Source organism: Pygoscelis adeliae, unplaced genomic scaffold (genome assembly GCF_000699105.1).
Source record: "Pygoscelis adeliae isolate BGI_AS28 unplaced genomic scaffold, ASM69910v1 Scaffold36, whole genome shotgun sequence".
Taxonomy (NCBI): Eukaryota; Metazoa; Chordata; class Aves; order Sphenisciformes; family Spheniscidae; genus Pygoscelis; species Pygoscelis adeliae.
This window is the reverse complement of record NW_008824934.1, coordinates 410,801-425,877: the sequence shown is the minus strand read 5'-3', so window position 1 is coordinate 425,877 and position 15,077 is coordinate 410,801. Positions and strand designations below refer to the sequence as shown.

Genomic DNA, 15,077 nt, shown 5'->3' with positions numbered 1-15,077 from the left:
GGGAGGAACGGGGGGGCGGGGGGAGGTGGCGGCGTGCTGCCAGCGCGCAACGCCACTCGGCTCCTGCGGTTCACATGCCCCTTTCCGAGCCCAGTAAACCTGCCCTTCGCCTCGCTCCGAGCTCGCTCCGGGCTGCCGGCGCTCTATGGCTGAGCCGCCTTTGCCCTAAGCTCGGGCTGCATCTCCCTCCTCCTCCCTGTGATTATTTGCACAGGACATGTCCAGTACCTCCGGAGCGCTTTTAGTTTGCTCCCCCCCGCGCTCGGTGGGATTAATCTATCATTTCGGAGGTTATTTTCGGCAACCAGCCTCGCACCCGGGAAGACCGGCCGGAGGAAGAGCCAGGCGCTTTCGAAAGCGGCAGAGGAGGAATGCCAAAGCAGGGCAGCGGAGCCGGGTGGGAGTGAGCCGGCGGAGCACAGCGAGGTGCCACCCCGCAGAGGAGGAGAGCTGCCCTGCTACCTGCTCCCTATTTCTGGCTGCCCGCATGGCCTCCGGGCACTGTAGAGACTGTGGGGGCTGCTGCTGCTGAGCAACAATACATTGCTTTAAACTCAGCCTCAACTTACCACAGCAAGCAAGGATGGCAACACTACCGGAGCTTTGGAGCAGCCAAGAGAGCCAGGGAACCTGGGTTTTGTTTGCCACTGTCTAATAAATGGGAGTAAAATGGAATTTCTTACCTGGGTTTTTCCTGCCTTGGTTCTACTGTGCACCCAACAGCACAGGTGTATCAGGTAAGAAAACGCCTTATCCTTTCTTAGACTGGCCTTAGACAGCCGTTCTTGTGGTGTGGCTGGGGTGAAAAATGCCAGGTCTGGTGGTAGCTCCCACTCCACTTTTGCCCAGGGATGCTCTCCTCTTAAGGGCTACAACTGCTCTGAGTGAGTGTTCAGATCCCTTGCAAAAGGGATCTTGACTGAAGAGTTTCCTCAATGTGCTCCGTCTTTTTTTTTTTTTTCCCTTCTCCTTCTGTGCTTCTAGCAAAGGATGCACTTCTGCCAACGGAGCAGCAGTTTCTTGGGTTTATCAAGGGGTGCGTTTTAAACAGGATGCCTGTGGAAGCCTTTTCCCGAGGGCACCTACTCTAAATTGGGGGCAATCACTTTATGTAATGGCACTGCACATCCCAGTGCAGCCTCATCCCCTTAAACAGCTCTGTAGGGGGCCTGCTTGAACATGAAACTCTTCCATAAAACCCAGCACAACCAGTGGGGTACTAACCGAACATCTTTGCTTAGGGCCTCCACAGGCACAATTAAAAACCCCGAAATACAGACATTCCTTTCTAACGGGTTCAATAAGTCTCCTGAACTTGAGATAAGAGGAAGAGACTGGCAGAGATCTTAGAAAAAACGTTTGAAGAACGCCAACCATTTCTTAAAATTATAAATTGTGAAGATACATGTTTGCACTTCTCAGTCACATTTATTCAGAAGGTGTTAGCTAGGCAATCAGCTACGTTCTCTATATATGCTCTACAGATCTGGAGGCTGTATGTGGAGAAAGCTTGCCATGATTACGCAATGAAAACAGAAGGGGGAGTAAAAAAGAACTTGCTGCATGTAAAAACATGCCTACATCATCCAGAGCAGAGACGGCTGTGGTATTAAAGGGGTCTTCCTATTTCTACTTTATAGACATTATTAATAGCTTCAGAGGAGTATAAGAAGCAAAGTGATAATTGTAGTAAGACATAACATTGCTGTTACAGTTTTTGGAATTAATTAGTGAGATCTGATTTTTTCACTGGGAAGGAAAAAGATCTTGCATTAGAGGAAGTGTCAAGTCAACTGCTCTTATTCAGGACTGAAATAATGATTTATCCTATGACCTTGAATCTGTTACCCAGGGTCAGATCCTGACACGCTCATGCTCTGAAGCAATCCAGTATTCCAGTGAAGGCAGAGAAAATACTGCTTATGACCTAAGGGCATCAAGATCTTGCCCATAATTTCAATGATCCTGTTTCTCTCTCTGCACTTGGGCTAGCATTAAGTATTTTGGTTGAAAAGTGGTGTTTGAGTATACAAGAAGAAAAAAAAGAATTTTAATGAAAAGTCAGCCTTCTCAGCCTCCGTCTTCAAGGTCTGTTTCTAGGCACAGCAACTGCCAGGATATGTGCAACCTCAATTTGTTGGATAAATTATTTTGTATTTGGATTAATTACCTAGTTACTTGACTTTCTTCCTCCAGTTACACAACAGTGATGAGTTGCTTGTTAGAAATATATATACTCGTGGCGGAGAGGAAGGCAGGGCAAATTCTAGCTTGTGAAATTCCAATTGTTCAGTCTGTAGTAGTTTTCCAAATATGCCAAAGTGTAAGACATTCAGTGGTCAAAGAAAACTGCTTTGTTTAGTACAACAGTTTTCTGAAGAGTCAGGATTTAGCATGGCTATGGCAGAACATTATTTGATCTTGTAAAAACTGCGTAACCTTGCTTACATGTGTACTTTTGATGAGTTAAACAGAACTAAAGCAAAATTTTATTCTTGCATCAGTAAAATTACTCACACATAAACGACCTGTGAAATAATTCCCCTTTTAAGGGCCCAAGAAGCACATTAACTTCCTTATTGTTCTTCCTTGGAGTTTTGTAATATGATATTACATATAATTATTTTTGGTAAAAGATGCTTTTATGACGAGCAGTATTTTATTAATACTGTGGGTTTGTAATAATGGGCAAAACTGCCAATAGCTGTATTTTGTTGCTCCAATTTTGTTTTCTAAATGTAATGTGATTCATGGTTATGGTGACAGAGGCCATCCAAAACCACTAAGTTCTCTGCTTGTGAGTTCTATGGACTGTATATTGACAGGTGTAAGCAAACACATATTCAAAAAAGGAAGACTATTTCAGCGAGTTCTGAACTCAGTGATACGACATAAGACTTCCCAAAGGCAAAACGACCTATTAAAGTAATGTTAAGGTTTGGCAGAGGAGGGAAGTGGGGAATACATGTAGCCTGCTTCCTCACAGCATTTTTGAATATGGTGCTTTAGAGGGCTGTAATTGAAGCAATTTCTCTGTCATGTGTGCTATTTGACTGAAGTGAATGAGCCAAATTCAACCTAAGTCAGCACATCCTACTTATGCCAGTGCTGTTTTCAGGTAAACATTTTTAAAAAGTAGTATTTTGTGGTCTGCTTGAGACAGTGATTAGTGGCAAGAAATTTGGCGTTTATATGATTGACAGCTCTTTGGGGCAAAGAATGTAGCTTCCACTATTTTATCAGAGTTTGATATGCTGTGGATGCTGCAATAATAAATGTGTCATAGTGAATGAGATCATCTACTGAAACACACTTAGTGAAATATTTCTTCATTTGCGCGGGGCAAGAGTACTATTGATAGGAGTTTTGGGATGTATGTCTGCACTTTTACTGAAAGAGATTTTAATTCTCTAATTAAAAATAGGTGTATCTTTTATATTTAAGATTCTACTATGTTACACGACTTTTATACATTTGCATAGAATTGTCTTTCTGTTGCGTGTTTCCCTCAGCCTTTTACTTCTATTCATGGAAACAGAGCAGCTTTAACATGTGAATATATGCAAAGTGTGGTCCATTTTCTGTAGCTTAAAACTCACAGAGAGGAAATAAGGGCTTTGATGATCAAAAGGTTGCCATGAATTAAGCCTAATGCTTTTTCTATTACATTTCAAAATACAAAATGTATTTACAGTGAGCTCTCAGAGTCAGGAATGGCAGATGGGAAGGATACACATACTGCTCTGGATAATCCTGGAGTTTGACACAGGCCAGATTGTTCACTGACCTTGCACGATATTCCTTGTCTTTTTTCCAAGAAAAAGTTTTCTTGAGTGGCAATGACATCTGGGACATTTGCCCCCAAGAGCTTATCTCAAAGGAAATGAAATGTACTCCATCCCAGTCCTCAGTATCAGCCAAACTGGTATTTCCATCTACCAGGTTAAAAGATTGCTGTAACAACTATGTCACAGTCCCAAAAAGCATCAGGTTAGCAGATTTAAAGAAGAAACAGGAGATGCAAAAAGTGGTTTTCCACATCTTACTGCTATACATGTTTGTCAAAAGGTTAGCGCATTCTCCCTACAAGTGTGACCTAAAATCAGTATCTCATTGGCCACTGACTTAAAGATGCTGCTGAGCTTTTTGCACTGCTGTGCAAAAATAATATGGCTAATGTTATCTCTTGTTCAGCTGCTGTAGTGCACTCATTCACACATAACATATAGATTGCCTCTTTCCTTGGTGTAATTTAAATACTTACCAGATTTTTTCAAGTAATATTGATAGATTTCTAGCAACCATTTTCAAGCAGTGCTCTGGAAGATACTGAAGACAGGCTAATACCTCACTTGCCTGACAAGCCCTTTAAAGATATGCTGTCCAAGTTGATTGATGCTTCTCCTCCAGATCACTCCACATTAGTAGAATGCAATGGTCCTGTAGCAGCTGGGAGAAAGATGTCAGCTTGGATAGAAAGGATTTGGGGATATATGTACTTTTTATTCTAGAACTGATAGTACTTAGCTCTGAAAGAGATGCATTTCTTTGTCATGTGAGATTCATGCTTGGAGTTGCTTTCCCTAACCTGTGTCAAGGACAGTTTTGTTAGGCAAAGAAGAACTTCATAGTTTTGCCAGGTTTATCAATGGTGATTTCCTCTCCCCTTTGTCTAGCGTGCAAGAGAACTAACTGTTCTTTTAATAGTTTAAACAGCAGTAATCTGTTTTCTACTGCTAACAACGAGCTCTGTTGAAGCTCTCGCAATGCTTAAACTCCAGATATGGTCAGATGCAAATATATTCTCCAGAATATCTGCTTGAAATGAGATGTGTACAGAGTCAGAGTGTGGATGAAAACCCATCTTTTTCAGCTTTAGATTTGGGAATGACTTCCAGAGTGATATTAGTACACATGACTATGTTGCCATTCAGTCAGCTAGGCACCCCACTCTGGCCTGGTGCAAAGTAAAGGTAAGATTTTTGATGAGCTGTTATGCCCCTTGAATTTTACAAATCAATAGCTTAATTTTACAAAGTCCTTTTCTTACTAAAACAAGCTTTACAGCAGCTTACGTCAGGAAGTGAAGTTGCTGAATCAACTAATAGTAGTTTCCTTTCTTTTCATCTTTAATGCTTACACTATGAAAAGTTAATCCCTTCCAATGTGTCTTTTCTATGCTGGTCTTCCTCTTTCAGGTACAATAAATGAATAATATTTTAGGCCATATATAATCCCAACTGCTTATCAAGGATGAATGAAATTCTCCCACTGTCCTTCATGTAACTTTAAAGCACTGGATCTGATGTACAGGAGTCTAGAGGAATGGCTCAAAGAAGATATCACAAACTGGCCTGTAAAGTGCCATGAAAAGAAAGCTCTGCTTTCCAAAGTCATCATTTTTGACTGAGGACCGCTATACTATCTGCTAATATTCACACTTTTGTCTTCACCAGATAAAAAAGAAATGAAAATATTATAGATAGAATAATATTTTTGAGTTTGTTATTTCTCCTCTCCCTCAATATTCTTGACAGACAAAAAAGGGGAATAGGAGATTTCTACTATGCTGGAGGACCTGGGACGACTTTCGACCTAAAGAGCACATATCGGACTGATACAAGCAGAACTTGGACTCATTTATACCATGCTGAATCATACACCCAAGCATACAGCCCCTGCTACATTAGTTCTTATGTCTGTATTATTTCCCTTGCTCCATCAGCTGCCATGTCAGTCTGACAAAATGTAATTTGAAGAATATGGCTGTTTAAAGTGATCACTGGGTAGTTTAAAGGTAAAATATAGGTTCGCAGAATGGTTAAGGTCGGAAAGGACCTCCGGAGGTCATCTGGTCCAACCCCAAGCTCAAGCAGGGCCACCCAGAGCTGCTTGCCCCGGACCATGTTCAGATGACATTTAAATATCGCCAAGCAGGGAGACCACAACCTCTCTCAGCAACCTGTCCCAGTGCTCAGTCACCCTCACAGTGAAAAAGTGTTTTCCTGATGTTCAAGCAGAACCTCCTGTGTTTCAGTTTGTGCCCATTGCCTCTGGTCCTGTCACTGGGCACCACTGAAAAGAGCCTGGCTCTGCCTTCTTTATACCCTCCCTTCCTGTATTTATACACATTGGTAAGATCCCCCCTGAGCCTTCTCTTCTCCAGGCTAAACAGTCTCAGCTTTTCCTCGTATGAGACGTGCTCTAGTCCCTTAATCATCTGCATGAAAAAAGCCTAATATTAGCAAAAGCTTTTGGTAAGTCAGTGATAACTGTAAATGAAACTGTAGGTTATTCTGATTCACGTATCCTCTGTGAGTATCTAGGAGCCATTCTGTGAGCACCATGCTAGTGTGTGAGAATGGCACTAACTGAGTAAGAGTGATTTTGTTACCCATTTCAAAGAAATTTAAAAATGAACCAGTAGTATAAACATCAACAAAGTAAATCTAGCCATAAAATTATTTCAGCTGTAATACTTTAATAACCCCCCACTGGTATTAAGTGCATATAGCTCCACTAACTTCAACACATTTGTTACACTGATGATCTGACCCTAAGGCTTTATTAATAATAGAAACAAGATTGATTTTAATTGTGTCATGGATATTTAAGTAAAACTCCCTCTAGATTGTAATCTGCTTAAAACACATGGCAAGCTACAGCCCACAGTTTTTAACCCAACTTTTGTCATTTTAACTTCCTTTTAGCTCTGTGGCTCTCCTTAATGCCATTAAAATAGAATACTGACACAGGATAACTGCTGCATAAATGCTTTTTCAAAGAAGATGGGGCTCCTGGCAGTTCTTATAGTGACATTACTTCTTTTATAGCAAGTGACTAATTATAAGTCAGTTATCTGGGGATGAGTACTCGATGCACGCAAGTAGCAATACCTATTGTGAAAGGGGAGCAGCAGAATTTGGTTTTATTGTTTTTCTCAGGTTGAGTACTCATAAATATACATAGTATTCTAATTTTACAATGACTTGTACTTAGTACTTTCGTACTATTGTGAATGTAGGAAGCATAAGCTAGATTCTCCCATCCTCACAGATCGGGCATGCAAGATACGTCATGACGGTGCAGTCACCTTTTGACTGGATTATTGTTTTCAAAACACTTTACAGAACTTGGCTGCAGTTTTAGCAACAGGAGTCGAAAAGCACCATCTTCTACTGAAAAGGCAAAGAGACTTTAGGCAGATATATTAATTCAAGCGTATTCTAGTTATTTACTCTAATTACGGAAAGACTTAAAGTATCATTCTTTACCTATAAAAGGAGCTCAGATATTTTACTGATTAGGAATACCACTACGTATCTATGGCTGAGACTTACACGTTACAAATAAGTACAGTTTTAAACAAAATACTTTCAACATAGTCTCATATTCTCTAATCTCCCAAGGCCTTAATTAAAAAAATTACTTGTTTTCTGTATTAACTGATAGCCTTAGTATTTCCAGAAATAGGGTAGTGAATGTAAAAGAAAATAAATGAAAGAGTTTCTGAACTGCAATGTTTGATGGTATTGCAGAAGAAAGCCAGACCTTAGCATCTGGATCTTGCCAAATATTACAAAACTATAATTTCATTTAAGTAAATACTGACAGTTGGATGATTTGAAAGACCAGCACACAGGAAACAGCAGTCTGATGGAAAGCAGTGTTTATATAGTTGATGAGACCCAATAAAGAAGGGAAAAACTCTGTCAACATCTGTTATAAATCTTCAAAGCCCTTGTCTAAACCAATTATGTTATTCCAATTTATGTAGCTGAAAATATGGCTCTGAGTCTTCCAAGATCCTTACTTAGAAGAGATATAGGAACCTGAGAAATATCCGAGATAGTCATTTGAGATGAACATAGAGCAGTGTGCTCATGGCAAGGAAACATTATAAATGCAATTTACTATATATCCCCAATTTTAATATTCTGCTGTGAACTAATGACATTTCACTTTGGAGCAGCGTCCCTATGCTTTAAGGTCACTTAAGCTTTGACAGCTCCGTTAATGCAAGTTTTCAGTGTCTCTGCTGCTCAGAACTTACATTTATACATTGTAATCCCAGAACTCCTTCCTTATATAATCGACTCCATACATGTGGGGCAAGAACTTTATGACATGGGCAATCAAAGATTTTTCCTTCAGTCCCCTGTGAGAAGAAGAGTTGGTTATTGTAAGATACTCTGCTACTGCGCTAGCAGTAACTGCATGTGCTGAGCTGAATGCCCAGACTGGCATATTTTGGAGAGAAAAAACATGTGCTTTATGTGGGTCAATGTCGCATGAACACTCTAAGAAAGTTATGTAAGTACCAAGGCAGAATATGTTTATGGTGTATCACTCTACAGCCTTTCATCGCTGTTTAACGGGTTTCTCTTCTGTTACTAGTGATATATATCTCTCAAATGCCGTATTTATTGCTGGACTCAGTGGAAGATGCTAAGCCAGTGCTCAGACTGTTTTGATATAGTACTTGCATTCAGATACAGGCCCTCTCAAACCACTGGCAAATTTTCTCTTTGCAAATAGTTGTGGTAGACGTTGTCACAGTCCTTCATTTATCTATTCCTGTCATGTCAGTCACAGTGCTGGCAAGAGGAATTGTGTGAGGAGGCACAGATCTGCTTCAAATGAAGTCTGCTAGTTCAGTTTAAATAGTTAATGAAGACAATATAAGCTTGCCTTTGTTTATAGGAGATTATGGAATATCCACCTAACTCCTTGTACCAGGAGGGTTGAGGGGCTGGCATCTGCCAGGTGGTGGAAAATGGCAACAAGAAACGGTGCTAATGTCTTCAAGGAGCATCACTGGATCAGAAAGAAGCATATGCCTAGCACCTGAGAGATGGAGCCTTATTTCTGGGAGGGGGACTGTGGCATGCTGCATAAATCTGACAGCAACGTATTACCTCCCAAACAAAACCTACTGCCTGTTTGGTGGCTCACTCGGGTCCCAAGAGTGATTACAAAAGGATGCATGCATTGTGGCATCCCACACTCCTGACCTGAGGACAGATGGCCAAACACCCACGCTGCCTGATGCTGGCAAGTGCAAAACAGCACAAGCAGGTGAGCTGGAGCCCTCCCGGCATGGTGGAACCATCGCTATATGCCCAAAACTCTGGGGCACCTGCGGGACAGAGACATTTCAGTGCTATAGAGACCTCACTTACTGCTCAAGACCATGGACAGGAATGGCCCCAAATCCAGAACCATAGTCAGGGCTCTTGCCCCTGCATTTCTAGGATCATGGAGCACACCTCAGGTTCCAGGACAATGGTCAAATCCTTCAGGCTCACCACTATGGGCAGCTCTTCGCAGTGCAGAACCATGGGCCCCTCTTGAGGTTTCTGGAGGCACCTGAGTCGCCTGGACTGTAGACAGCTACCTCTTTGGCTCAGAACAAGGGAGAACTACTGGGGCTTTTGGGCGCCATGGACAGCACCTCCCGAGTTCCAGCACCACAGCCTGCTCCCGACGAGGTTTGAGTCTGGCCTACAGGCAGCTCCGTGCCGGGTCAGGGCCGTGGGGATGCCCCCTTTGGTGCTTCCGTGCTTTCAGCTGGTCACTTTTTAAGCAAGATCTCCTTTTTGACTGTATCTTTGCAGTTTTCAGGTGTTTGTACACCTTCTATTAGCATTGCTTTTCATATTTCTGAGGCCCAATGGTACTTTTGGGGGCCATTATTATGGCCCCCAAAATCCAAATTCCAGCCGTGTAATTTTTACTGTTTTCCCATCATATTTGACAATATACCAGCCTTCTTGATCTCAGCTGTTCCATAGTGGTACTAGGAGCTGTCACAGCTGCTGTGTCCTGCTACCCAGATAGCTGCATTTCAGCATCCACAGATGCATTTTATGCAGTATACAAAGTATCTTGGTTTCCCTCATGCTTTCTTTACATATTTAAATCTTTTTTTTTCCTACTTTTTTTTTGGAAAAGAAAAAACCTTAAAAAAGTATGTGCTTGTATTTCAGAAAGAGGCCATAGTCTTGCCTGAAATATGTTTTGATTTAAACAGAAGTATCTGAAATGGTTTTCCTATCTATATACAGTGTTTTTCCACTAAATTATCAATATAACTGATTATACTCCAGGTGGTCTCTGGTGTAAAAGAATTCAATGTCTTCCATTTTCTGTTATTTTTCTGTTTGTAAACATGGCCAAGTTTTAAAAGATACTTATTCTCTTTACCTAGAGCTATGAATGACATCGGAGATTACATAGGTTCCAACATCGAAATATCCTGGTTACCCAACCTGGATGATTTAATGAAAGGGTATGCACGTAATTTCAGGCCTGGGATTGGAGGTGAGACTTTGAGAGTAATGTCTCTTTTGTTTCTTACAATCCTTCTACCCTCTGATGTTTATGTGAACCTCATCCTCTACATGATTAAAAGGTTGTGGTTGCCTATTACTTGGATACTGGAAATAGTAACAATCAACAAGTTGTTTGATCTTGAAAAAAGACAGACTGTACAACAGAATTAGCAACAGAGCCTTCTTGCTGATACAGTTCTTAAATCACTGATTTCTCAGTTGAAGGAATTTTGGATTACATTAAGTGGTGATAATTTCTGCATTTGCTTGAAGTCATGCTGTCTGAAACTAGATGATGTAGTTTCCAGAAGGGTCTCCATAATTTTCAGTAGTTGTGATTGTATCTCATGTCCTTTATCACTGAAGCGAGGTATTCTGTTGGAAATTGAGGACACAATCTGTAAAAGATTTAAATCTCTTTGCCCTGAGGTCGATTTACTTGGAAAGTGTACTTTATCATGGAAAACAGTTTTATGAATTCACTCTGTATGAAAGGTTTAACAGTCTCGGGTCATCTGTATTTTTATAGGTACTATGATGATGTAAATCACCCCATTCAAACATTTTTTCTCAGGTCCTCCTGTTAATGTTGCTCTTGCAATTGAAGTAGCCAGCATTGACCACATCTCAGAAGTGAACATGGTACGTGATCAGTTAAACCTACCAAGTTGTGAATGTATGTACTGCAATGACAGAAAGTGCAGAAAACTGACTAAATAGAGAGACAGTTGATCCCCAACACATTTGGAGTGGAGAAATTACCGCAAGAAGCTACTACAAAGAAGAAACGTATTTTAAGACACAGGCAGAGTCTCTTCTGGCAGACACTGGCAATTACAAGAATCTAGCCATGTATAAGTCACTGAGATTTCTTACTACAGTTAGCAAGTTTGGATCTGTGCAGCACTTACTAACAGAAAGCCTAATTTTAAGCATTAACTCCAACTTCTGTTCAAATTCTTTTTCACCACAGATACTTCCAAAAAGAAGCTAAGTGCACGATTGGTTGTGAGAGGCTCCTCCTTTTTGTGTAAAGACCTTTCAGTAAAGCAGTGGAGTATAACAACTTACAAGTCGCATAAACTAGCATAGGCATGAATTAACTGCATTTCTGAAACACAATAGATTTAATTTTAAAACCAAAACTTTGACTTTCCCTCCACCCTTTCACTTCATTACAGATACATAACATCACCTGATTTTTTAGTTTTGTTTTAAAAAACCTTCAAAAACAAAAGTTGTACTTGTGGAGATAAATAAACTGATTTCCTTCATTAAGACATATGCAACTCTTGCAACATGTTATATGTAACACTGACATTGAATCACTTTTTGATATCTTGGTTTTATCCATCGTATAAGCATATGACAGAAATAAAAATGCTTGGGCAGCTCTATGGTTGTCTGAGTATAAAAATACTAATTTGCACAGGAAACAGTTAATACATTTTTAGGCTAATACAATGATTTTTTACCAAGTCCCAAGGCGTTATCATTGTGTTTGTTTAGCATAACTTTTTAATTGGGATTTCTCTTGTCATAGGAATATACCATGACGGTATTTTTGCACCAGAGCTGGCGAGATGACCGTCTGTCTTACAACCACACCAATGAAACTTTGGGCTTAGACAGCCGGTTTGTGGACAAGCTCTGGTTGCCAGATACTTTCATAGTAAATGCCAAGTCTGCCTGGTTCCATGATGTGACTGTGGAAAACAAACTTATCAGGCTCCAACCAGATGGAGTCATTTTATACAGCATCAGGTGAGTGAGAAAGAGTGCAAGTGTACTCTATCATGTATTAACTTTCTGAACAGACTATAAAGTAATCACTCAGTTTTCCTAGGATGATTTCCTAAAATAATTATTAATTAAAAGCAGAAGAAAGTACTGGTGACTCCTATCAGAGATCCCTTTGCTTTACGAGGATTACACTGCCAGGAAGGTATCTTTGGCAACACTAACACTTTTCCACTGCGTAATCACTGATCGCTTTCAGGATGTCCTTAATGGGAAATAAGCATCTCATAACTATTTCGTCACCAGGCAAGGAGATGCTGAATACAGAGCAACGATTCCGTTCTCCACTCTTTCACTATTTTCCAAGGGAACTATGAGCCTGATTTAGGCTCAACTTCCCCATCTTTCAAACAGAGAAAGTAGTATTTCCTCACTTTGGAAGAGTGTTCTTGCTAGAACTCAGTAACTATATTTGAAGTTAATTGTGTAATGTTCTAAAAATTAATGAGTGTGCCCCTTTGAAATTGTAAGTCCAAAGTCACCCTTAAGGTATTGGTAGTGATCTTGGGGACAGTGGAAGGGAGTAGATTTGACTCAGAAAAGTCCTTTTTATCATCAGAAGTAGCTGAAGCGTCCTCTGACATTAGACAAGTCATTTGACCTTTCTTCAATTTCCCCCCACCTTTGGGTTTCCCACAGACTTGGTAAAGACAATAGCCATAGGATTTTGAAAATAGTTTCCTGTATTAGTATTAAGGTTTCAAAGTTTTCCATTTAGTCTTAGAGTTCCGAGGAAAAGGCTTTATCTGAATGCAACTAACTGGTGTTCACGTTGCTTGGAACAGGATTACCTCAACAGTGGCCTGTGACATGGACCTTTCCAAGTATCCAATGGATGAGCAAGAATGCATGTTGGATTTGGAGAGCTGTAAGGGCTGAGTACAGTGTTTCATATAATCTGTATTTTGTTTAAAGCCTGCATATATGGTACTTAGCTTGCTGGAGTTTGCTGGAATGATTCTGCTTTAGTCAATGATGTAAGGGGGTGCCTTAGGATTTAGAAATAAAGGGTACAAACATGAATCCTTTCATTCTCTGTGTTGGGCCTTAGACTATGGACTTTTCAATACCAGTTCAGCTCTGATCCAATTCAAAACTATAGGATTTAATTTAGTGAAGATGAACAACCTACAGTCCTGCTGACAAATGTCTGGAAGTTTGTGCTTCATGTAAAACCTAGTGCAGTTGTGACAGTCACTGGCATTACTGAGGTTTGCATCCAATCCAGTGAGAATAAGTAGAGAAGCCCACAGGCACAATTTGATGTGCTATTTTTTCTTTATGAGAAAACAGGAAAAAGAAAGAATTCCCTCTTTTAATGAATGCCATTGTGACTAACTCTTACAGCTGTTTAGCTTCCCTGGGCAATAGAAATCAATCAGAATACTGCAAGGATTGGCTTAAATTCATTTGTACTCACAAAGGAGAGTGAAGAATGAATTTATATTTTGTCCAACCTGTATTTTATCTCTGATCAGCATGTAATTCTCATGAGCATTAATACTTTTGAATGAAATTCACCACTGACACAAGCAGGGGCCACCGAATCAATGGCAATGAATCCAGTCTTTTGTGGTTTTTCTATCAAGAAGTCTACAGGTCCTGAGGGTTCCAGAGATTTGTGAATAGCAGTGTCTGAGCAGATTCACTGGCCTGTTGATGCAAGTTTCTCTTTTTCTGTTTTAGTACTGACTTTGTTTTCTAGGCAATTAACCACAATACCATTTTATCCTGTCAAAAATAGCAATCTACAGTTTCACTTATGTAATCACCAAATGCAGAGGCAGCAGACAGTGAACCAGCAATCAGTTCTCTCTCCCAGCAAGTTCTGCAGGGAGTTTTGGTGGTGGTTGAATTTTTTAATTGAATTTGAGGGTTTTGATTTCAGTGAAACAAACATGTAGAAATAAAGCCTCTTTAAACAAATGAATGGTTTAGTAGCAAGTTGTCCATTAACAGCAAACCCAGCACAGATTGATTTCCTATGGATTTGCATATTAAATAAATCCCTCATGCATATCCCCTGCAGGTGCCCTGCACCTCTCCCTAGCAGTTATCTTCCAGCTGCCACCCATGCCAAACTGCAGTCATTAATAGGCTGATATACACGGTGATTGTCAAGCTAGCTGGTGCATCTCAGAATGGACACGGGTCTGAGTTGTACTGCTGTTCTCTAACTGGATGCACAAATCTGATTTTCTGTTCTCTACACACCATTTCTTACAAAACTTTCAAGAATCTAGCATCTTTGAAACCTTTACCTTTTTGTCATTTTGGTTTGAAAATACTGAGGAATTTCAAAAGTTGTTAGGAGGAGAACTGACAGAAAAACACAGGCAGTTTGCATAGGCATTGTTTTCTGATTAAACTACTTTAAGCCTGCGGGAGGTCCTAAGAGTTGTTTCCCAGAGTGGGGATTCGTATGAACAATTCAGCTGTATACTTCACTTTCATGCAGTGTCCATTTGTAAAAGCACTGTAGGGTTTGCAAAGGGAGATATAGAGCCAACTGAACACAGACTTTTTGAGGGCACTGGGGGAACCCTTGACAAAGGAAATCTGTTTCCCCGACACTGCCTGACTGGTACAGAGTACCTATCTCATAAAATCAGTGTGTGAAATTGGAGATAGACTTGCAGTACAGAATTGCACTCTGATCTGTCTTCAGTAGGATAGGCATAGATAGATTAGATTTAGTAGTTATTTTCTTTTACAAACAGAAATTGCTTTGACTCTGAGATCCAAGCACAGTGCCAGGGGTAAGTAAGCTAGTTTGAGTGCTACAGTAACAGTAACTCTACTTGAAGTGAGTATGCAAATGAGCTTTTTGAGAGATAATTTGAATATTTCTCATGACACTGAAGTGCATTGAATACACTAAATTGGAGAGACATGGATTTGATGGGTGGACCACTCAGTGGATAAGGAATTGGCTGGATGGTC

At 40.4% G+C, this 15,077-nt stretch overlaps 1 protein-coding gene across 4 annotated transcripts in view; it reads left to right on the top strand.

Annotated features, from left to right (window-relative positions):
* Nucleotides 1-137: 137 nt before the first annotated feature.
* Nucleotides 138-15,077, top strand: part of GABRD (gamma-aminobutyric acid (GABA) A receptor, delta) — a 19,793-nt gene continuing 4,853 nt past the window's right edge. For 2 of the 4 annotated variants that reach the window (XM_009325136.1, XM_009325135.1), the window contains exons 1-5: nucleotides 138-737; nucleotides 10,211-10,323; nucleotides 10,909-10,976; nucleotides 11,878-12,098; nucleotides 12,920-13,002. In XM_009325136.1, coding sequence (XP_009323411.1) covers nucleotides 670-737; nucleotides 10,211-10,323; nucleotides 10,909-10,976; nucleotides 11,878-12,098; nucleotides 12,920-13,002 — 553 coding nt within the window. In that variant the 5' untranslated portion in view covers nucleotides 138-669. Of the gene's footprint in view, nucleotides 738-3,063; nucleotides 3,119-10,210; nucleotides 10,324-10,908; nucleotides 10,977-11,877; nucleotides 12,099-12,919; nucleotides 13,003-15,077 lie in introns of those variants that run through there. The other 2 variants (XM_009325137.1, XM_009325138.1) reach the window with 2 other exon arrangements.